This window comes from Xenopus laevis, chromosome 4L (assembly GCF_017654675.1).
Source record: "Xenopus laevis strain J_2021 chromosome 4L, Xenopus_laevis_v10.1, whole genome shotgun sequence".
NCBI classification, from domain to species: Eukaryota; Metazoa; Chordata; class Amphibia; order Anura; family Pipidae; genus Xenopus; species Xenopus laevis.
This window is the reverse complement of record NC_054377.1, coordinates 23,036,990-23,061,652: the sequence shown is the minus strand read 5'-3', so window position 1 is coordinate 23,061,652 and position 24,663 is coordinate 23,036,990. Positions and strand designations below refer to the sequence as shown.

Genomic DNA, 24,663 nt, shown 5'->3' with positions numbered 1-24,663 from the left:
CTTGAGTGGAACCCACAAGGGAAAAGAAAAGTTGGCCGGCCAAGACAGACATGGAGGAGGTGCATGGAGGCTGAAATGAAGGCAGCCGGATGGACATGGGCTCAGCTGAAGAAGACCGCTGCGAACCGAGTTCGTTGGAGGAGTGTCGTTGAGGCCCTATGCTCCCCGCTGGAGCAAACGGACTAAGAGAGAGACACCCATTCTCCTGTACATGCTTTTGTACACTATTTACAGCTTGAGCCTGTGGCTGTATAGGTAAATATGTGCGGAACAAAAAGCAATAGAGCACTTAGTAGAGATTCTATATTCGTTCTGGCCTCTATTTAATGGTATATATTTGCAGTACTGAAAATAGAGATGCCACTTTTAATCCTGTTCATACTGAACACTTATATTAATTCATGTGTTCCCCCGACAAGTGAGCATATCAAATGGCGAGTGAAATCCTAGGTTTAACCACACAATACACCACAAAGCTGCAAAGTTATGCACTTTCAACCCCCAGGAACTTCTAATTACCGTCAGCTGTTAAGGGATACTGGGAATTGTAGCCTTTCGTTTTTTTGTAGGCTGAAACCTGAGCGAAGCAACCTTTTTGGTGCATTAACCAATCAAATGCTGGCTTCTGCTACAGCTTTTTTTTTCAGAACCAGAAGTGCAGAGAAGAGAAAGAAGTAGATGCAACACTCTATAGAAATACATTTACAAGGAATTTTAGAAACCAGCAAAAATTATATAGTATACAGGTATGGGACCTGTTATCCAAAATTCTCAGGACATGGAGTTTTCCAGATAATGGATCTTTCCTTAATTTGGATCTTCATACCTACCAAAATCATGTTAACTTTAAATAATTACAGTAGACTGGTTTCACTTCCAGTAATGATTAATTATCTTAGTTTCAATCAAGTACAAGCTACTGTTTTAATATTACAGAGAAAAAGGAAATCATTTTTAAATATTTGGATTGTTTGGATAAAACGGGCTCTATATTCAGAACTTTCTGCATAACGAGTTTCCAGATCTCATACCTGTATTGACAACTTTCTTATAATTAGGGATGCACCGAATCCACTATTTTGGAATCCTTTGTGAAAGATTTGGCCGAATACCAAACCGAATCCGAACCCTATTTTGCATATGCAAATTAGGGGTGGGAAGAGCGGAAATGTTTTACTTCCTTATTTTCTGACAAAAAGTCATGTGATTCCTCTCCCCATGCCTAATTTGCATATGCAAATTAGGGTTCAGATTCGGTTCGGCCTGGCAGAAGGATTCGGCCGAATCCTGCTGAAGAAGGCCGAATCCTGGCCGAATCCCGAACCGAATCCTGGATTAGGTGCATCCCTACTTATAATTGTATCTTTTTTAGTTAGGCAATATCAGGAAAGGGGCGTGACGTTGATTTCCTAAGGACTTTAATGCTCCCTACTTGTGATTCACAGTATCTATGTAATTGTAACCGATACTAAATCACCTCCATTATCCTTCATTTGCCATAAATTAAAATGGGAATTTGTGACTAAATAGAGAAAGCAGGAAGCTTCTGGGGGACCCAAAATTAATTAATTATTAGACAGAGATGTCAACCGCTTGATATATGAATAAGGATAATTCTGCCACACCCTTAGCCGGGGGTATAAATTCAGGAAATATATAGAATAGGCCTTTACAACGGAGGCCTAAATAGTAAGGTAAATAGAGTTCTTTATTTATACATGGCATTGACTTTGAGTCATGTGCCAGGCAAATGTGTTCCCTAACCCTCCTGATGCCTTTCTGTGCCAGGATTTCTAAAGTACAGAGCATTCTCTGCCTGGTGCATACCCTTTTGCATAGACACAAGGCTGTTTTCTGCCAGTTGTAGCTGAATTAATATTTAGGCCTTGGCACAGAGTAAGGGACACAGCGTGCGGAATTCCTGCCGTAGCATTCCTGTGAGAGGCATAAGGGCAGGGCAGAGGGACAAGCACAAACATGTATTTTTTCAATTTTGTAGCCAGAGCTGTATAAATATTTGTATTATGGTCCATCTGCTGCGGATTTATCTGTTTGGTTCTTATTTTTAAATTGAAACCAGTGTCTGTCTGGCTGCTTATATTCTCAGCATTGTTGGTTATGACTCCTGAAGCAACCTATCAGAAGCCAGCTAAAGCCAGACCTGGAAGAGCATTGACTACAATGTTTCAAGAGTCAGAACAAATGAACAGAAAAGGAAAAAAGGAAAGAACAGCTAATGTGCTGTAGGTTGAGTATTCTATAAAACCATACCAAAATATATTTTCTAGTTTGTTTTTTACTAATATTTGGCACCAGCAGTTTTTTTGTGGTTTGGCCTTTAGTTCTCATCATATGATTGCACAAAGAACTGGCAGTATTTTGTGGCTGGTAATGGCTCCGGAAAAAGGGGAAATGTTGGGAACCACTGTGCTGTGATAGAACATTCTACAGGCCTCACATTCACTGGGACTCTCCCATGCTGATTGTTTTCTGAAAATGTTTTTGTGTGAACGTGAGTGAGCTTTATTGCAGTGGGGGTGGTATATGATGATTTATGGTCCATAATGGGAGAACAAAAGTCACTTTGAGAGTAAAAGGACTCCCAGGAGCTATGGTTGTTTGGAAGAGGAATGCCAAATTTGCTCTCTTGAAGCTTTGCTAACTGGTTCCCCATAGCAGTGCTAATAGCTGAGTATGTTGGGTATTGTAGGCCGTTGATACGACATGTCCAATTTATAATTATGTACAATCAGAAATAAACATCAAGGTAACATTGCAATAATGAAAGCATTGTGCCTGAGGCAGGATCCCAAAGTGAGTGCCCAACTGTCAGAATGACATTGCTGTGACAGAGGGCACCCAGTTGCACAACATGTGAATGCTGCTGCCAGAACATTGACTTCTGTTTTGTTGTTGATAGTTTTATCATAGTGTCATCAGGAAGCAGCTTAGCCATAGAACGTCCACAGCAGGAGTCTGGGGCCTTCCTGCAGTTTTTAACAACTCCCAGCTATAACCTGTGTTGCCACCTTTTACCTACTTCCCTATCCATGTCAGCTTCCTTCCCTATTAATAACCTTGGTATTAAGGATCATATTTAGTTAGCCAGGCGGCAGTTTAGGTACAGCTAGAGAGACAGCTCGTTCTGTGGCTGCTGGGGGAAGTTGGGTACAGAGTACACAGGACTTGATGTGCTTTTTGGCTTATTAAAAGTTTTAAACATTTGTGTTAATTTTGGGCATGTGGGTCCTAACGGGAACCAGTTTTGCCAGAGATTTGGGGTGGAAAAATGCAATATGTTACAGCCTCCCACCGGAGTTGAGCTACTGCAATCCAAGATATCCGACGCATGGAATACTTAGCGGCACTACACCGCTCCCAACTACCAAATTTTGAGAAAGTATGGTCACTATGGGACTCATTGCACCCCTTAACTATATAGAAACCTTTCACAAAATAACAATACCACCCCAGAACAATATCATGAACTGAGGTCCTTTTAACTATTTTTCCTTCCGCCCAAACAATCCCGGGCTCAGATGGTTCAAAAATGGGGGTTTTTTTGGTTATTTTTATGCTTTACTTTTAACCTTTGTATTTCTTTTTGTTAATTTTATTTCTTCTAATCATATGATTCACATATTCTATTATTCTCTTACTGGGATGGGACGTCTAAAAATACATAAAACTCCACTGCACTGTTAATTGTATGCTTACCATAGGAGAACCCTGAATATATAATGTGAATGCAGTTATAGATTGACATAAAAATGAAAACTCAAATACAAATAAAGAGTTAAAAAAATGCCATTTGTTTATCATGAAAGGGGCTGAAGTTACAGGGGTGGGCAGAGTTTGGGCAGCTTGTGGATCAGAGCATGGCATGTGTGCGAGGGCCATTTTTTTTTCATTGGGCACCAATTACCAGGGTTCGCAGGTGACCAGTGGGCAAATAAGTTGGGCTCCTGGGAGGACTGCCTGGCTAACTTAGTAGTGTGGGACCCCCATTACTGTTGGCGAACCTAAGTAGAATAGACAGATACTGACACCATAGCCAGTGAGTGTACAGGGACATGAAAATACTGTTGCATGATACGCTCTGACTTTCTCCCTGTCACGGGCCTCTCGCATGTGGCTTTACATCCCTCTCCAAAATTCCTGAGCTAGTCATTCAGTGGAAGGTTACACATAGCGAGCATACCTTTTACTCACGTTCAGTATGAGAAGAGTTTTTCATAGCTATGTAATGTACTGCAACAATGGCTAATGGTGAAAATAATCAGTGTTGATAAACCTGGTAAAGCTGACACTTAGCGGCAGATTAATTAAAATGTGAGTTAAGAGCTTAAAGGGGTTGTTCACTTTAGTCAACTTTTAGTATGATGTTATATTCTGACATTTTGCAATTGGTTTTCATTTTTTATTATTTCCGTTTTTTGAGTTATTTAGCATTTTATGCGGCAGCTCCCCAATTTGTAGTTTCCGCAATCTGGTTACGAACTCCAAATTACCCAATCAACCATGCATTGATTTAAATAAGAAACTGGAATATGAATAGGAAAGAGCCTGAATAGAAATATAAGTAATACAAAGTAGCTATAACAATACATTTGTAGCTATACAGAGCATTTGTTTTTTTAGATGGGGTCAGTGACCCCCATTTAAAAACTGGAAAGAGTCACAAGAAAACGGCAAATCATTAAAAAACTGTAAAAAAAATAAATAATGAAGACCAGTTGAAAAGTTGCTTAGAATGGGTCATTCTATAACATACTAAAAGTTAAGTTAAAGGTGAACCATCTCTTTAATAAATAATAACTCGCCCACGTTCTATGCATTCCTATAGGTTTTTTTTAGATTTTTAGAATTTAGATTATTATCAGTGGGTGAAAGTTAGAACTCGCCATTTGATACATACGGTTCTAATAACTCCATAGGAATGAAGGAATGAACGTGGGTGAATTTGTATTTATAATGCTCTAAGGGCAAGGTCACACGTGGCGTTTTTACGTTACGTTTTTAAAAACGTATAGCCGAGAATAAATATGCACAAAATGAAGCCCTATTGAAAATAATGGAATACGCACTATAGCAATTCCCACAGGGCGCTTGCGAGCCAACATCCGCCATAAGACGCCAGTATTTGCGTTTTTTAGCAGGTACGCCAAAGAAACACCATATTATTGAACTCTATTTGATCCGCAGGTTTGGAAATATAATTTGCTGAAATTCACTGCGTATTTTCAACATTGCGGCCAAACTCTTGCAAAATGGATTTTGCATGTACGTGTTGTATGCTGGTGACGTAATTACATTGCGTATTGACAAGCGACACGGCTACATTCTGCGTGTAAATTGTTCTCCACTTACCTTTTTTTCGCAAAACTTTATTAAAATTCTTTGAGTGGAATTTTGGGGAATAAGTAAAAACAGAAATGCATGTTGGGAAAAGAAAACTACAGGCTGGAAAACGCATATTTTCATGCGTCTGTGGTTTCATTGGCGTATTTACACTCAACCTTGCGTTGCTGTTCATTATTCCCAGTAAGGCTGCTGTATGTTTTCCTACCCTGGATACGGGAGCTGGAGGTAAAGGTCCATTCTTTAGAGGATTGTTACTCACTGTGTAGATAACACAAACTGCCCATTTGCAGCCACAGACTTGTTTGCACAGATACAGCACCTGGGCTTTCTGCCAAGGGTATTTCTTAGAATTTGTTTTTTCTCCTGGAAGTGTTTGTTGAACATACCGTGATTAGAATACGAAAATATCTGCAATAAAAACTGCCTTATCTCCTCTGTGATAATGCACTTGCTAGTGAAGCTGGGCATCTGCAATAACAATTTATTTATAATGGGCCTTATTTACTAAACACATATCTGTGAGTTTAAAAAAAAAAGTTGTATAAGTATATATAAATCAACAATATACAATAAACTGACAAACAGCAGGGCTTATCTACTAACATTGGTGCTAACTTGCAGAAATGCAATAGCCAGCAGCAACCAGTCCGTTTATTTTTTATTTTTTGCTTTCATTTTACGACTTGTTCAAAACCAAATATTGACTGATTGCAATTTAGTACAGTGTGTGTTCATAAATCAGCCCCAACATGATTTTTGTTGCCACCAGAGTTATTTGGGATTCTCCTGGGATTTTTTTTTGAAATACAGGTATGGGACCTGTTATCCAGAATGCTCGGGACCTGGTGTTTTCCAAATAAGATGTCTTTCCTTAATTTGGATCTTAAGTGTCTTGAAATAACTGATTATATTAAATCAGCCCAGTAGGATTGTTTTACCTCCAATAAGGATGAATTAACAGTTAGGATCAAGTACAAGATACTGTTTTTATTATTACAGAGAAAAGGGAAATAATTTTTAAAAACCTGAGTTATTTGATTATAATGCTATGGGCGTTCCTGTAATTCGGAGCTTTCTGGATAACAGGTTTCCTGGATAACAGGTCTCATACCTGTATATGTAACCTTTTCTGCAGCAGCTCCCTGCCGCCCCTGATATAGTGCCCATCTCAACATATAGCACAAATTGCCCCTGGTATCTACTTTTATTGGGATAAGCAAAATCGACAGCATAAATTATATTGCTACGGATCACTTCCCATGTGTAGATGCACACTCTGTTGCAACATTCATATGGAATATGAATAGGAGAGAGCCTGAATAGAAAGATGCAGAGCATTTGTTTTTAAATGGGGTCAGTGACCCCCGTTTGAAAGCTGGAGTCAGAAGAAGAAGTCAAATAATTAAAAAAGGAAAATAAGAAATGATAAAGACCATTTTATAACAAAAGTTAACTTAAAGGTGAGCCACCCCTTTAAAAGTTGCAACAAAAGTTTCAGTTCCCGTTCCTCTGTTCAGAAGCTGAAAATCCTTTCCTTGTGCTTATGTAAATGTACAGAATTGCAAACACAACATACAGAACAAAGGAAGGAAATGGTTAAAGCTGCAGAACCTCAGAAGGCTGTGCTTATTAAAGGCAGACATTGGAGCAGAGAGGAGGCCTGGTGTGTGTGTGTGTGTGTGTGTATATATGTGTGTGTATATATATATATATATATATATATATATATATATATATATATATATATATATATATATATATATATATATGTATATATATATATATATATGTATATATATATATATATATGTATATATATATATATATATATGTATATATATATATATATATATGTATATATATATATATATATATGTATATATATATATATATATATATATATATATATATATATATATATATATATATATATATATAAAAAATTTTATTAACTACCTAACTGCCAGTTGATCCAGAGGAAGGCAAAAAAACCCATCTGAAGCCTCTCCAATTTGCCTTAGAGGGGGAAAAATTCCTTCCTGACTCCAAAATGGCAATCGGACTAGTCCCTGGATCAACTTGTACTATGAGCTATTTCCCATACCCTGTATTCCCTTACTTGCTAAACACCATCCAACCCCTTCTTAAAGCTATCTAATGGATCAGCCTGTACAACTGATTCAGGGAGAGAATTCCACATCTTCACAGCTCTCACTGAAAAAAACCCCTTCCGAATATTTAGGCGGAACCTCTTTTCTTCTAATCGGAATGGGTGACCTCGTGTCAGCTGAAAAGACCTACTGGTAAATAAAGCATTAGAGAGATTATTATATGATCCCCTTATATATTTATACATAGTCCTCATATCACCCCTTAAGCGCCTCTTCTCCAGCGTGAACATCCCCAATTTGGCCAGTCTTTCCTCATAGCTAAGATTTTCAATACCTTTTACCAGCTTAGCCCTTCTCTATACCCTCTCTAATACAGTAATATCCTGTTTGAGTGATGGAGACCATAACTGTACGGCATATTCTAGATGGGGCCTTACAAGTGCTCTATACAGTGGAAGAATGACCCCCTCCTCCCTTGACTCTATACCCCTTTTAATACAGCTCAAGACCTTATTTGCCCTTGATGCTGCTGACTGGCATTGCTTGCTACAGCCAAGTTTATCAACTACAAGGACTCCAAGGTCCTTTTCCATAATGGATTTGCCTAGTGCAGTCCCATTAAGAGTATAAGTAACTTGGATATTTTTACATCCCAGGTGCATGACTTTACATTTATCAACATTGAATCTCATTTGCCACTTAGCTGCCCAGATTGCCAGTTTGTCAAGATCCTGTTGCAAGGATGCCACATCCTGGATGGAATTAATTGGGCTGGATAATTTTGTGTCATCTGCAAACACTGATACATTAGTTACAACACCCTCCCCTAAGTCATTAATGAACAAGTTAAATAAAAGTGGACCCAATACTGAGCCCTGGGGGACCCCACTAAGAACCTTACTCCAAGTAGAGAATGTCCCATTAACAACCACCCTCTGTACCCGATCCTGTAGCCAGTTTCCTATCCATGTGCAAACGACTTCATTAAGCCCAACAGACCTTAGTTTAGAAAGCAGTCGTTTGTGGGGCACAGTATCAAACGCTTTGGCAAAATCCAAATAGATCACATCTACTGCCCCCCCACTATCCAGAATCTTACTTACCACATCATAAAATGCAATCAAATTCGTCTGACATGACCTATCCTTCATAAAGCCATGCTGATTGTTGCTCATAATGCCATTCATATATATATATATATATATATAAAAAAAATTTTGAGGGCTTTAGTTCACCTTTAAATTAGCTTTTAGTATGATGTAGAGAGTGTTATTCTGAGACAATTTGCAATTGGTTTTCATTTTTTATTATTTGTGGTTTATCAGTTATCTTGCTGTTTATTCAGCATCTCTTCAGTTTGCCATTTTAGCAATCTGGTTCCTAGGGTCCTAATTCCCCTAGCAACCATGCATTGATTTTAATAAGAGACTGGAATATGAATAGGAGAGGTCTGAAAAGAAAGATGAGTAATAAAAAGTAGCAGTAACTATAAGTTTGTAGCCTTACAAAACTGTTTTTTAAATGGGGTCACTGCCCCCCATTTCAAAGCTGGAAACAGAAGAAAATGAAGGTCGATTGAAAAGTTGTGTAGATTTAGCCATTCTGTAACATACTAAGGAGGTTATTTACTAAACTCTGAATGCCAAAAACCCAAAAAAATTCATGTTTGTTTTTTTTTTTAGTATAACATCCGAATTTTTTGTGGAAAAAATACCACGATTTTTTCAGGATTTATTATACCCCGAGGATGGAAAAAGTCAGAATCCGAAAATCCAGCATCTCAGACCTGCCGAGGTTGCAAATAATATATAAAAAATTTGGGAGTCCGCCTCTGATTTAGATTTGGTGAAGCCCTAGGTACTCGCCCCAGTTCACAGGCGACATATATATCAAAATTCCTTGTATCCAAAGATAGCTGTCCCAAAGGCTTGCTTTTCCATAAAAAGTTTCTTTATTTAAATTATCATTAAAAATTTTTGGTTACATTCAGTCCCCCCAGGCCCACCTTACGCGTTTCGCACCCTCCGGCGCTTAGTCATAGGTGTATCTGTAGTTTTTTTAAAAAAAAAATGGGAGGGACTGATAGGGTATAAATCCCGCAGAGGTTGTGTGGTCTACAGATACACCTATGACTAAGCGCCGGAGGGTGCGAAACGCGTAAGGTGGGCCTGGGGGGACTGAATGTAACCAAAAATTTTTAATGATAATTTAAATAAAGAAACTTTTTATGGAAAAGCAAGCCTTTGGGACAGCTATCTTTGGATACAAGGAATTTTGAGGTTGCATATAAGTCAATGGGAGATGTCCCAAAGATTTTTTGATCTGCGTGGGTTTCATGCAATAACCTGAAGATTTTTGGGTTTTCGGGCAAAAATCCGGAAAATTAGTAAAATTGGTTTTTTTCCCGCAAACATAATTTTCGGGAAAGTGTATTGATCAATAAGGCGATCTTTCAAAAAATATTGAGATAAATTCAGACTTTGATAAATAACCCCCTAAAAGTTAAATTCTGAAAATAAAATCCGTCCTGTGACAGCAGCTTTATGAAGTTACTGGTAAGCTATAGCAACCAATCCGAAGGTAGGATTTAATGTGGGTTGGTAGGCCTGTTAAACCCCCAAAGTGTTTTCACCATGTTTTACAGCTGGTTGGTGGTAATAAATGTGCAGATTTGCCCCAGTCATGTACTGGCTGTTAGTATCTCTGTGCACTTCCACCTCGTGGCCATAAACCTATTACTTTATAATTGTGCTGAGCGCCTCCAGGTATGTCCCAACTTCAGGCTCCAAGTCCAATGGAGGGATGATGGGAGTTTTTGTTCAACAAAACTGTGAAGGTTAGTTAACCCTGTTTAGGAAGGCAGGACAATGTATATTTGTCTTCACCATTCTCGTGGCATTCTGGGAGTTGTAGTTCTCATGGCATTCTGGGAGTTGCAGGTCTTTTGTTATTAGGGACATGCCTCTCTATAATAGCAGCCACAAGTACATGGGCGGCATTATAAAATGATCGTGCATGATGGCAGTATGTATGTCACAGGCTTTTATGTTATTTTCCAGGCTGATCCACCTTCTAATCCTCAGAACCCCCCCCCCCCCACCCTGTCCTGGGGGTTAGTGCTTGGAAATCTGCCTGCCCTTTGTCACACATGGCCTGCAGCCAATACACAGCTCAGAACCACAACTAATGAGGGAGCTGGGGGTAGGGAGGAAGACCTATTACCTAGTTGGCATCAGCCTGCCTTTCCCAGGGTGCTATGTAACCCTTAATGGCATCTTTATCTAGTCAGGCTGATTAAAGGAACAGTAACACCAAAACACAAAAGTAATGAGAATATAATGTACTTTTGCCCTGCACTGGTAAAAACCGGTGTGTTTGCTTCAGAAACTACTATAGTTTATATAAACAAGCTGCTGAGTAGCCATGGGGGCCGCCATTCCAGCTTTAGGCATAGAGGCGGGCAGACAATTACTTTCAATTTCCATTCAGCACTTCCTAGATGTCACTGCTCTCCCCACATTCCCCGTTCTCTTCACCGTTTAATTGTGTAACCAGGGCATGGGGATAGACATCGGGTCCCCCATTCTGGTGCACAAACAAGATTCTGAGATGATGCAAGGCTTGCCTTAATAAGTGTCCACAAAATGGCTCCTGCTTGCTTGTTATAATTATGAATTCCCAGACTGAAGGAAACAAGATTCAAATACTTTATACAGTGTAATTAAAGTTCATTTTGTTTGACTAATGTGATAAAATAGGATTTTTAATAATTTTTTTGGGTGATGGGTCCCCTTTAAACACTTATGTTATATTAGAGACAGTAGGCAGGTACATGTGTCTGGCATCCTCTGCCACACCTGGAATGTACAAATGTTTTAGCGGCGTGACCATTTTTAACTAGCCCTGCACAAGCACTTTCTCCAGGCACTGTTATGTAATGAGCTCACATGTTCGGCGCACAGCTGACTGAAAACCATTGTAGTCTGCAGTAGGCATCATAGTTAGTCATCAGCCCAGAAGCACATGGATACTGTTGGTGTTTGCTTCCAAATGTATAGATCTTGCAACCTGTTAATGGTTTCAATTCCAAACTGGGGAGGTGATGAGTAATCTGGAAAGCACAAAGTATATCAGATAATGGCTAATAACTTTTATATTAGAATCCCAGCATCTACTAAAGTTTGATTTCTAATAGAACTTCCCCTTAAAGTAGTGGTTCGCAGACTTCAGGGCTGAACTTCTAAAGGGAGGACTTGGGGAGGACTGAGCCTAAAGGCTAGTTAGGGTTAGGTCTGGGCAGAATGGCCCTTTGATATCCTAGATACCGGTACTCCTTTTAAATGTGTGGAGATGAATATGGAGGGTGAATATGTATTGGCTGTTTTTGATATTCTTGGAAATATGACTGACTGATAACACCAGTGTTTTTCTATATCTGCAAACTTATGAACTAATTTGGGCTCTGACCAAAGTCTCTAGCTCCAAGGAACCAGAAAAGTCCAACAACCACCGCCTTAAAGGAGTCGTTCACCTTTAAATGCTCTTTTAGTATGATTTAGAGAGTGATTTTATAAATTTGCATTTGTTTTTAATTTTTTATTATTTGTGGTTTTGGGGTTATTTTGCTTTTTATTCAGCAACTCGCGAGTTTGCAAATTCAGCAGTCTGGTTGCTAGGGTACAAATTACCCTAGCAACCACGAATTGATTTGAGTAGGAGAGGGCTAATAAAAAGTAAAAGGAAGGCTAATAAAAAGTAGCAACAACAATACATTTGTAGCCTTACAGAGCATTTGTCGTTTAGATGGGGTCTGTGACCCCCTTTTGAAAGCTGGAAAAAGTCAGAAAAAAACCTAAAATTATTTTTAAAAATAAAGATCAGTTAAAAAGTTGCTTAGAATTGGCCATTCTATAACATTCTATCACCCCTCATCTACTGATAAGAATGAACTGAGCATGTCCAGTTATTCTCATACTGGGTCAGTTATACATTTAATGGTAATATATAGGGATGCACCGAATCCACTATTTTAAATTGGCCAAATCCTAATTTGCATATGCAAATTAGGGGCAGGTAGGGAAATCACATGACTTTTTGAACCAAACCGAATCCTGGATTCGGTGCATCCCTAGTAATATATCTATTTGTGCACTTGTCAATCCTTAACGGAACCGGACTATTGCTTACTTTCATCACAGCATGCATATCTGTAAGGGTCTAGTAAATTTGTGTCACTTGTATCCTGTTTTTGTATCCTAATCACTTACACTTGTACTCCATATTATTCATACTTCTTTTCTTCTAGGGGAAGCCGGGGCAAACATAATTGATGTGTCTAAGGAGGCCAGGAAGAGGTTTCTGGGGCCTTTGCACCCATCCTTTAACCTGGTGAAGATCATCAGGAACTGTCTCTACAAGACTCTGCCGGAAGACGCACATGAAAAAGCCACAGGGCGACTAGGGATCTCCCTTACCCGGGTATCTGATGGGGAGAATGTGCTGCTCTCCCAGTTTAATACCAAAGAAGAGCTCATCCAGGTAACCCAAGTGCCATGATGATATTAGAGATTGTCCCTTGTGTTTCTTGCCTTGCTTGTTTAGCAATCAGTCCAACCGTTCATGTTAGAGAAGACTCTGGGAACCCTCCTCTGTAGTGTTATTTTAACATTTCTTGAACTTAGGTGCAACAGTCAGATATTTTCTCCCTAAGCCTTTAGGTATATGTAGGACATTCACAATTGTAATAAAAACCTTTTCTAGGTATAGGTATGGAATCCGTTCTCTGGAAACCTATTATCCAGGTAGCTCCGAATTATGGGAATGCTGTCTCTCTTAGTCTCCATTTTATCCAAAATAAATCAAATTTTTAAAATTGATTTCCCTTTTCTCTGTAATAATAAAACAGTACCTGGTACTTGATCCAAACTAAGAAATAATTCATCCTTATTGGAGGCAAAACCAGCCTATTGGGTTTATTTGATGTTTTACATGATTTTCTATTACACTTAAAGTATGGAGATCCAAATTAGAGAATGATCTATTATCCAGAAAAACCCAGGTCCCAAGCTTTCCAGATAATAGGTCCCATATCTATATTGAATAAAGTTGGCCATACACGTAGAGATCCGTTCATTTGGCGTTTTCGCCAAACGAGCGGATCTCTCCCCGATATTCCCACAATGAGGTGGGCGATATCAAGCTGATCCGATAGTGGGCCCTAGGGCCCAACGATGGAATCATAATGTAGCCAATATAGGTGGTCGATCCATTCGGTATTTTATAACCCTGCCCGATCAACATCTGCCCGACTTTCGGCCATGTATTGATTGGGAAAGCCCATCGGAGGACCCTACACTTGGGCCAATAAGCTGCCGACTCGGTCTGTCGGCAGCTTTTATCAGCCCGCGTATGGCCACTTTAAGATTTTCTCAATGGAGTCTGCTACAGAAGAAAAAAGAGCCTGAAAATTTTTTTTATCTACAGTGTGACTTCTTCTCCCTAAATCAAGTTCTTTACTATCTGTGCTCCTAGCTGTGGAAAGTCAGGAATATACAAGCTTGGGGTCCCGCCCTTACCTTGTGACATTTGTCGATCTAATCTTTGATTAATTAAAGTTGGCCCTAACAAATATTGGCAGCCGAGTTCTGAAAGCCTTATTAACTGTGTATTAATGAGTTTAATGACCTTGCTTTCTGTCCCCCAGGCCTGTGTCTGCAGCACCTTTATACCAGTATACTGCGGCCTGATACCTCCTTGTCTGCAAGGTGTGGTAAGTACCAAACAAGCATCTCCGTGCACGTAATGAGACCGGCACAGAACATCGCTTAGCCATGTGTTAAAAGTCCCTCAGGCAGTGAATGGGTTGTTTTTCCCCTAAATCACAATTCATTGTGTATGAGCACTGAGCAGGCTGCCTGTAAATCGCTGCTGTTGCACCTTCCCTGCATATGGCTGAGTGCACTGCAGATGGGAAGCGACAAGGGACTTCTGTGTGACTGAGCTTCAGCCGCTCCTGCTGTCACTTCAAATCTGCTCACCATTAATATCAGGCGGCTGCTTTCCCCCGCTTAACTGCTGTCCCCTAGCAAAGAATGGTGATATTGATGGGAATGGAGCGTATGAGCTATGGGCAACCTCGGGGTAATATAGTAAATAATATAAATAATATATTTTGCAGTGCTGCACAATAAATGGTTGCATACAGTGTCGGACTCGGGGGTCTTGGTCTCACAGGCGCTTCCATCCCAGGGGCCCCAGTTGTGAGGTCCTCTGAAATACCCAACACCATGACATACTTCTTACCGCACCCCCCATACTTACCCTGTACTTTCCTTAGCAGCCGCTATGGGAGGGAGGACAGTGGAAGCACCCATCCTTTGAGACGGGGAGCTGGTCTGGGTGAGTGGGGCCCACCAAGTTTTTTTTTTTTTCCCGGTGTTCCGCTGACCCAGTCCAATCCTTATTGCATACATTAAATATACAGTTTTAAATACAAAGCAACCAATAACTGATGCAAGAGGTAAACACGGACAGATATAAAGATAATTATATGCTCTGGAATGTTTCTTATTAGGAGGTTACAATATGATTGTTTATAAATATATAATCAAACCAGGTTGGCAGGTGGAGTATAAAGATCTCTTTCTTAATGTTCCCCCAGAGATATGTGGATGGTGGGATTTCGGATAACCTGCCTCAGTATGAGCTGAAGAACACCATCACTGTATCCCCGTTTTCTGGGGAGAGTGATATTTGTCCTCGGGACAGCAGCACCAACCTCCATGAGCTCAGGGTGACCAACACCAGCATCCAGTTTAACCTCAGCAACTTGTACCGACTCTCTAAAGCCTTATTCCCTCCTGAGCCACAGGTAACAGCACTGCTGTAGATGGGTTACCCTTATTCAAAAATTCAGAGTGGAAGCAGAGAGTGTAATTTAATTGCCAAAGGCTGTGTGTTGTTAATTTGAATCCCAGAAGCACTGCTTGATTTGCATAGATCAGTGATAGTTTATATTACATTGGCATGGCAGTGTCCACTTTTTATCAATAAATGCAGATTGATGGGGGTCACTGACCACATCTAAAAACGAATGCTCTGTAAAGCTACAATTGTATTGTATTGTATTGTTAATGCTACTTTTTTTTTATTCGAGCCTCACCTATTCATATTCCAGTGTCTTATTCAAATCAATACATGACTGCTAGGGTAATTTGGACCCTAGCAACCAGATTGCTGAAATTGCAAACTGGAGAGCTGCTGAATAAAAAGCTAAATAACTCAAAAACCACAAATAAAAAATGAAAACCAGTGTCAAATTGTCTCAGAATATTATTCTCTACATCATACTAAAAGTTAACTCAAAGGTGAACAACTCCTTTAAGTTAACTTTTAGCATGTTATAGCATGCCTAATTCTAAATAACTTTTCAATTGGCCTTTTTTTTTCTTTTTTGCAGTTTTTAATTATTTGCCTAATGACTCTTTCAAGCATTCAGATGGGGGTCACTGACCCCATCTAAAAAACAGATGCTCTGCAAGACCTTCTATTCAGGTCCTCTCCTATTCCAGTGTCTTATTCAAATTGGTGCATGGGTGCTAGGGTAATATGAACCAGACTGCTAAAATGGCAAAGTGGAGAGCTGCTGACATTTTTGAGATTTATTAAGCCCCGAAGCTGCTAAAAGCCCGAATCTGAAAATACGCCAGCTAAAACGTTTCGAGGTCACGTAGAAGTCAATGGCAGAGGTCCCTTTAACTATTTGAAGATTTATTTATTTTTTTAATGAAAACTCGATAAAATTGAGAATTCTGGTTTTGTTTAGCCTATAAATTTAAGGCATTCGTGTTTTTTCCCGGATTGCATTTAATCGAGTTTTTACATTCAGGTTTTTTCATAAATAAGCAAACATTCAAGGAGAGATCCGCTTGTTTGGCGATGTCGCCAAACGAGCGGATCTCCCTCTGATATGCCCACCTTGAGGTGGGCAATATCGGGCTGATCCGATCGTGGGCCCTTGGGCCCAACGATCGGATCCTAGCGAACGCAAACGGGCGGTCGGATCGCGGGACTGTATCAACGAACAGATGCGGCCGCGATCCGACGGGATTTTTAATCCCATCCGATCGAGATCTGGCCGACTTTCATACACGGGCCAATAAACTGCCGACTCGGTCTGTCGGCAGCTTTTATCGGCCCGTGTATGGCCACCTGTAGAAAGAACCTCACAAACTTGACCTTTGATAAATAAGGTGAACAACCCCTTTAAGGCTTTCACTATAGGGTCTCAAGTGCCTATTGTTTTTCCTGAACATTTACAGGGGTAGCAAATGAATGCAAGGATATATGGAGGTACAGTTTTGTTATTTTAAGACATAGTGCTATGTAGTAAAACCAGTGAATCCAGGTTGTCATGTGCTATTGTGAAGTGCAACTGCAGGCCACAAGCTGACAGGTCCACGTAAAATAGGAGGTTTTTTAAAAGCAGGTGTGGACCCTAAGCAAACTGTCCAAAATCAGGTCATCCTTCGAGTACCTACCGATTATCTTAACTGGCATCTCTGATACTTTATCTAAAGGCTTAGGTGCACCTGGTCTCCCCATCAATAAGCTAAATCATAATCACATTAGGGCTCTAAATTCAAAATATACCCTAGTATTTTAAGTATACTGAGCCCGAAACTACCCCACATCCCCAATATATATTGACAGCAGCTTATAGCAACCCCTTTTCAAAGTACCGGATAGATCCTGTGCACTTTTGTTTTTAATCTCCTTTTTTAACCCTGCCAGCTTTACTGGTTAGTCTTGTGCCGTGATAGAATGGGGATGTGTTAACGTCATCTATTGGCAGAAAATTCAACAGAACAGTGGGAATCCTTATAAAGCCACAAGGTTCCAGTTTCCTTGGTATCAATTATGGAACCCAAAATTGGGTGGGGCTTATTGGAAGATGGACTGGATTTCCGGTAAATTGGGAGATAACTAAGTAGGTTCAGTGCAAATTGGGGACATGGCCTAAATCCTACTGTTTTAATTGTAGTGTTGGGAGATTAGCAGAAAGGTCTTACTGTGTAACCTCAGTTTTACATCCCCTAATTTCAGTTTTACATTTTGGTCCCACCAATATATAATGAATAACAAATTTGCCTGATTTTATATTTTCCCAGAATTTGCACCATTTTTTTCTGGTCCCCTGAAAAATGTAAAACTGGGGTTCTACTGTATTTTCTTTCAGATGTTTCTATTTACATGAACGAGCTTATAAACCTTTTCTTTAGTAACTGTAACCATGATATATTTCTTCAATTTGCAGGTACTTAAGGACATGTGCAAGCAGGGATACAGAGATGCTTTACATTTCCTCAAGAGGAATGGTAATAAGTGGATCATTCATTCGTTCGTTTGCACATAGGCAGCTTTAATCAGCAAATGCCATATATTGAAGAGATTTAAAGACATTAAAGTGCCAGCCCACAGCAAATGAATGTTTCTGGGCCAGCAGCCTGACTAGAATCAATAGGAGCACAAAGAGGAATCTTTTATAGACACCCACCAACATCAAAATATCAGGGAAGATAAACTGTTTATTGTGCATATACTGCGCAGTCCAGACCCCCAATAGCAACTTAAAATTCTTTATTGTTACTCCTCTGCTCCAGTGTGAGCTGGCTGAGAAGATTATTCAGGCAAATAGTCCGTGCTGCGTCTACCTACAATGCCCCAGTGGGGAAATAGTAAAAATGCACCATAGTTTAATGGGTTGTAGCTCCATCTTGTGGAATTTCAAAGCCCTTCATTGTTCTGTTTATTTTGGTATAGGTGATTTAATATAGACATAATAATAGACATTCCTCCAGTCTAGAACACAATAAGGGGCCGATTCACTAAATTCGAGTGAAAGATTCGAAGTAAAAAAAACTTCGAATTTCGAAGTATTTTTTGGGCTACTTCGACCATCGAATGGGCTACTTCGACCTTCGACTACGACTTAGAATCGAAGGATTCGAACTAAAAATCGTTCGACTATTCGACCATTCGATAGTCGAAGTACTGTCTCTTTAAAAAAAACTTCGACTCCCTACTTCGGCAGCTAAAAGCTACCGAAGTCAATGTTAGCCTATGGGGAAGGTCCCCATAGGCTTTCCTTAGTTTTTTTGATCGAAGGATATTCCTTCGATCGTTGGATTAAAATCCTTCGAATCGTTCGATTCGAAGGATTTAATCGTTCGATCAAAGGAATAATCCTTCGATCGTACGATCGCAGTATTTGCGCTAAATCCTAGTCGAATATCGAGGGTTAATTAACCCTCGATATTCGACCCTTAGTGAATCAGCCCCTAAGTGTTAACTTAAAAGGAGAGAAATGAGCAGTTTTTGCATTTTATTTGTGTGGGTTGGCCAGGTAATAAAAATACTGGGTTTGTGTTCATTATTTCTTGTTTATTATAACTAAACATTATATTTTTTTTATCCCCTAGGACTGTTAAACAGACCTCAGCCTGACAGGCCTCTTGCACTTCCAGCTCCTGAAAACATAGCCAATGAGAATGATGAGATTAGAGAAAACGAGGAGCCAGAAGAAGTCAGTGCAGCAGTGCAGGCAGCTGAGGAACACATATTTGAACATCTGCCTCAACGACTTAACCAAGGTAAAGTCCAAGCAACATATCCATTACTATTACTTTAAATAATGTTGATGGCCAGATGGCATTTTAAACTGCAAACGCTAGGCAGAAAAAGAAGACCAATTAAAAAGTAATCTAAAATAGGCCATTCTGTAACATTCTAAAAGATAAACTACCTTTTTTATGTTGTAGGGAGTTACTGGTCCTAGAGCAGTTCTACCAGTAAATGATAAAAGGGGTTGTTCACCTTTGAGATAACTTTTGGTATGATGTAGAGAGTGATATTCTGAGACAATTTGCAATTGGTTTTCATTTTATTATTACTATTGAAGTTTTTTTTTGTTATTTAGCTTTTTATTCAGCAGCTCTTCAATTTGCATCTTAAGCAATCTTGTAACTAGGGTCCAAATTACCCTAGCAACCATGCATTGATTTGAGTAAGAGACTGGAATATGAATAGGAGAGGCCTGAATAGAAGGATCAGTAATAAAAAGTAACAATAACAATAAATGTGTAGCCTTACAGAGCATTTGTTTTGTAGAAGGGAGTCAGCGACTGCCATTTGAAAGCTGCAAAGAGTCAGAAGAAAAAGGCAAATGACTATAAAACTATAAATAATGAAAACCAATTGTAAAGTTGCTTAGAATTGTCCGTTCTATAATATAATAAAATTTACCTTAAAGGTGACTCACCCCTTTAAAGTATGTTATATAAACTGAGGTATGTTATATCTGCCTACTTGCATTAATTCAAACTGTAAATATTGGTTGCACTTTCTCCAATAAAATAGCCATACAGAACATGTATACGGTTTAAGGTCCCTGAATATCTGACACTTGTTTATTTCACCCCCATAGCTCTTCTGGAAGCTTGCAAAGAAAAGCGCAGCGTGTATCTTTCTATATCCAATATGCTACCTGTGCGGATGGCATCTGCACTCATGTTGCCGTATACTCTTCCCCTGGAATCAGCTGTATCTTTCACTGTCAGGTATGGAACAGAGCACTAACTAAGAATGTGGGTGGTTGGAATACCTACGTTTGTTTTTTTAAATATATATGTATGTACGTATTATGTGTAGGCGGTCTAGTTGTACGTGTGTGTTTCACTGTTTGGTGATATGTGCACCTCCCTCACTTATGGTGTATCTGCTACCTTATTACAGACTTTTGGAATGGCTTCCTGATGTTCCTGAAGATATTGAGTGGATCAAGGACCAGACCAGGAAAGTGTGTCGCTATGTCTTACGCAATGCAAAGAAACAGCTGGGAAACCATATTACAGCTAGGTATATAAATATTTATATATATTTATGTGACTGCAGAGTGCAAGGTGATACAGTTATTCATTGCAATCAGCACCCTTGGACAGGTGGCCTATAATTGGGGTGCAGGCCTTGGCATGTCGCAATCCGAATGTGATGTAGGCCGGTGATGTCACTTCCGTATGTTGGGGGTGCCTAAATACAGCCCTGACAGGCAGAGTACCTTCACCATCACTGTATGGCAGAAAAAAAGGTACAGGTATAGGATCCCTTATCCGGAAACCCAATATCCAGAATGCTCCGAATTACGGAATGGCTGTCTCCCTTAGACTCCATTTTATCCAAATAATCCAAATTTTTAAAAATGATTTCCTTTTTCTCTGTTATAATAAAACAATAACTTGTACTTGATCCCAACTAAGATATAATTAATCCTTATTGGAAGCAAAACCAGCCTATTTATTTATTCAATGTTTAAATGAATTTCTAGTAGATTTAAGGCATAAAGACCCAAATTACGTAAAGATCCGTTATCCAGTAATGCTATGCTTGCCTGTAAGGAAAGGGCTGCCTTGATCCTGCTGCCGCTGTACCAGATTTTTTTTGTCTAGCGTGAGGTGCAGAACCTGATAGAAGTGTTCTTTGAATAGCATTAATGGCCGTGATTTTGCACCAATTTACCTACATTTAGGGTCTAGGTAAATGACCCCTTGTGTTTATGTGCCCTGTCTGGAACTGAACCCAAGACCTTGGAATAGCACAGATGAATTCTAGGTTAGGTAGGCTAACTGTATATGTTTGTGTACATGTGGTATGTAAATTATATTATAATCTTTTCTATCCACTATGTCATCAGTATGAGATTATATTATATACGTAAAATATATGTATGAACTGTGTAATGACAATGGGACCATGGGATTTACTATTATATAACTTTTCTCATGATCTATAGGCATTCAGTTATAAGCCGCTATATCCCATTACACAATTAGCTGTCTAAAGTATCCAGTTTTTCAGGACTTTTCCAGGTCAAGCACTGGCGTAACAATAAAAGTAATGTACTAAACCTATCAGTGAGCTGAAACCTGCAGAGTCATGCACAAAACCAAACTGCTGGCTCAAGAATATTCCCCAGAATATTCCGACTTAATTTCCTTTGAGGGAAAGGCTGTATTAACCTATTTATAACAATGGATTCCAAAAGTTCATGCTTTTGATCCTGTTAGAGGGAAAATAAAGCTCATTATGTGCACCGCCAGAGAATTAGTACATGGATAGGTGCAGTAAATTTCAGATGTAAACCCTCCAAATAAATTAATGTAATCTTGCTAAGAGTGCTCTTTTGTGCATTTTTTGCATTTTATATGTATTTTATTTTTAAAGTCATATGATATTAGCAGTTTTTACACTAATATTATGACAATAGCACTGCCTGCTGTTAATTTCCTGAACAACGTCACAAAACTTTCCTCTGCTCTCTATAGCGATGTTACTCTTCTCAGTAAAGACACCAGTATGGTCTTTCCTGTTTATTTTATAACACACAATAATTATCTCTCAGTAAAACATCATTGGTGGTTTTAGGTTTAAAAATGGTATTTTTATCCCTGGAATAATTCAATCCAGTGTGACCGATTATTACCACCATTAGCCCAATTACCCTAGCAAACATGCATTGATTTGTATAAGAGACTGGATTATGAATAGGAGAGGGCCTGCATAGAAAGATTAGTAATAAAAATGAGCAATTACAATAAATGTGTAGCCTCACAGAGCATTTGTTTTTATCTGGGGTCAGTGACTCTCATTTGAAAGCTGGAAAGAGTCAGAAGAAGAAGGCAAATAATTTAAAAACAATTTAAAAAAAAAATGAAGACCAATTGAAAAGTTGCTTAGAATTATATAACATACTAAAAGTTAACGGAAATGCGAAGCACCCCTTTAAGGTTCTATTTACCTGTGGTAAGCTATTCCTGGTATGTCTAGTAGTGTTTCTCAGTAGATCAGTTAAATTCATCAATTTACAGCATAATTTGGTCATCATGAAAATATGTTATTGGATGTGGCCATCTTCAAATTACATTGATATCTATTGCATAGCAATGTAATGTTCTGTTGTGCTCCCTGATAAATCCAAAGCTGCAAGTCTGGGTTCCACCTGCAAACTTGACAGCGATGGCCCACTCACATAACAATTAGATGGATACAGTGCTAAAATGATGTATAGGTTATATATTTTTACTGTCGAATAAGAAGTGGCTAAGGACTAGAGCCTCGGCCCATCAGGAGAACCTCTAGTACTCTGGCTGACCCTGATAATAAAACGGTCAGTTCCACAGTGTTGGCCGAAGGGGCACTGCTTGACTTTGAAACACTTTGTATCTATTGTCAGTCTGCCCCCAGAAGTTGACTAGTAAATAGCTAAAGATATAGATGTAACACTACGTTCGGTGTCCATGTGTTGGCTGTTCTTTGCCAAAGTCTACTCCTGTTGTACTGAGAAGGGGGGGTAGAAACACATGGATACTATTGTCATCTTGATCAGTTTGACTAAGAATTATTCAGCCTTACTGAATGTTGATGTTTTTACCCTTTTGTTCAATAGGCTTTATTACCACTTGGAGTTGAGGCGAGCCCAGAGCCTGTCTGTCCCCCTAGCTTTTACTTCCAGTGACTGTTTGCCCAGATGGGTAAGAACTAGCACCTCTCTCATGGACATGATGCAGAAATGGGAGGAATATCAAAGGCAGTTGATGCCAGGACTCTTCTGTATCAACGTTGACATGCAAGCCACTCTCTATCACCATCAGCAAGAACCATCTCTTTCTATGGACCCTGACAGCCTAATCATGGTTGATGTGAGCAAAGAGAGCAGCAATGAGACTTTTTGAAGGCCTTCCTGCCACAATAGACATTTAAATGTCTAGCAATGACCATCTTTGAGATGAAGGCTTATAGGAGGTTATGGACTTTGATCTCTGTGCTTGCAGTGGCCTAAATATGGTCTTCTCTGTGGCCTAACTCTGTTGGAGATGATATTCACTAAGTTAGATCAAATCTTCGTAAAGATAAGAGTTGGATTTTGCAAAGGCTAATGTGGTTCATCTTCAAAAATTACATCTCTGTGGCTTCCGTGAACTTCACAAAGACTTGCTCGGGAGGAGAAAAAACTTGCTCGGGAGGAGAAAAAACACAAAGCCTTCCGTGGAGATGGATTTTAAATCCTACAGGGACCATGATGGTGGTGATAATCACAACAAAATGGACGTTTGATTGGAGCAGGGAGGTGGAATGGTAGTATCAACATGTTGGATATTTTGCCATTATCGAAGTAAATGTATATGAGGTGTTTTAACCTCATGTTAAAACTGTATGCTGTATTGCCAATACAGGAGCAATTACAGTGAAGACCAACATACACTCTAAGGGAGTGATGCTTTCTCACCATATAGTAGCATACATTGTATAACACTTACAAAAACAGAAACTTAGATGAAAAATTGATACTCAAATATGTACCTAATGGTATTGGGAGCAATTTTATGGGGAAAGATGGCCTCCCAAAAAATAGAGATTTCTTTGCAACATGATCCACACAAATGCACTTCCATGGGAAGGAATAGGCATAATCAGGGATGCTTAAGGTTACCTGACCATTTCAGTAGGGTCTTGTTAGATACAAGTATAGACATTTCTCTACAGGTAAATCATGTTTGTCACTCAGCAGGGTGCAATTTCACTTGAGCCATGGGTTTCTAGGCAAGGATGTGCTGCAGAAGAAGAGAAATTGAGGGTGGTTCACCTTTAAGTTAACTTTTAGAATGGCCAATTTTAAGCAACTTTTCAATTGGTCTTCATTATTATATTTGTATTTATTTATTTTTTTATAGTTTTTAATTTTGCCTTCATCTTCTTGAAATGGGGGTCACTGACCCCAACTAAAAACAAATGCTCTGTAACTCTTAACCTTTAATATTATTATTATTATTATTATTCTTATTACAACTTTTTATCATTCCTCTTCCTATTAAGTCCCTTCCCTATTCATCTGAATAAAATTCACTGAATAAAATAACTCACAAATCATAAAAAATAAAAACCAATTGCAAATCATCTCAGAAGGTCACACGCTATATCAAAAAGATTAACTAAAAGATTAACTAAAAGTTAAACTCAAAGGTGAACAACCTCTTTAATGCACACAAGGTTATGGGTCCTTTTGGTCATAAAGGGATTTAGAGTTATCCCGTACCGTAATGCTAAAATCTCTTTACGATTTATCTTGTTTTTAAGT

The 24,663-nt window shown here is 39.1% G+C and overlaps 1 protein-coding gene across 1 annotated transcript in view; it reads left to right on the top strand.

Moving 5' to 3' along the window:
• Positions 1-23,656, top strand: part of pnpla2.L (patatin like phospholipase domain containing 2 L homeolog) — a 38,205-nt gene extending 14,549 nt beyond the window's left edge. The window contains exons 3-10 of the mRNA XM_018257536.2: positions 12,781-13,013; positions 14,179-14,244; positions 15,136-15,345; positions 17,791-17,851; positions 18,956-19,126; positions 19,960-20,092; positions 20,268-20,390; positions 22,975-23,656. Of these exons, the coding sequence (XP_018113025.1) occupies positions 12,781-13,013; positions 14,179-14,244; positions 15,136-15,345; positions 17,791-17,851; positions 18,956-19,126; positions 19,960-20,092; positions 20,268-20,390; positions 22,975-23,260 (1,283 nt within the window). The 3' untranslated portion in view covers positions 23,261-23,656. The remainder of the gene's footprint in view (positions 1-12,780; positions 13,014-14,178; positions 14,245-15,135; positions 15,346-17,790; positions 17,852-18,955; positions 19,127-19,959; positions 20,093-20,267; positions 20,391-22,974) is intronic.
• Positions 23,657-24,663: the final 1,007 nt, after the last annotated feature.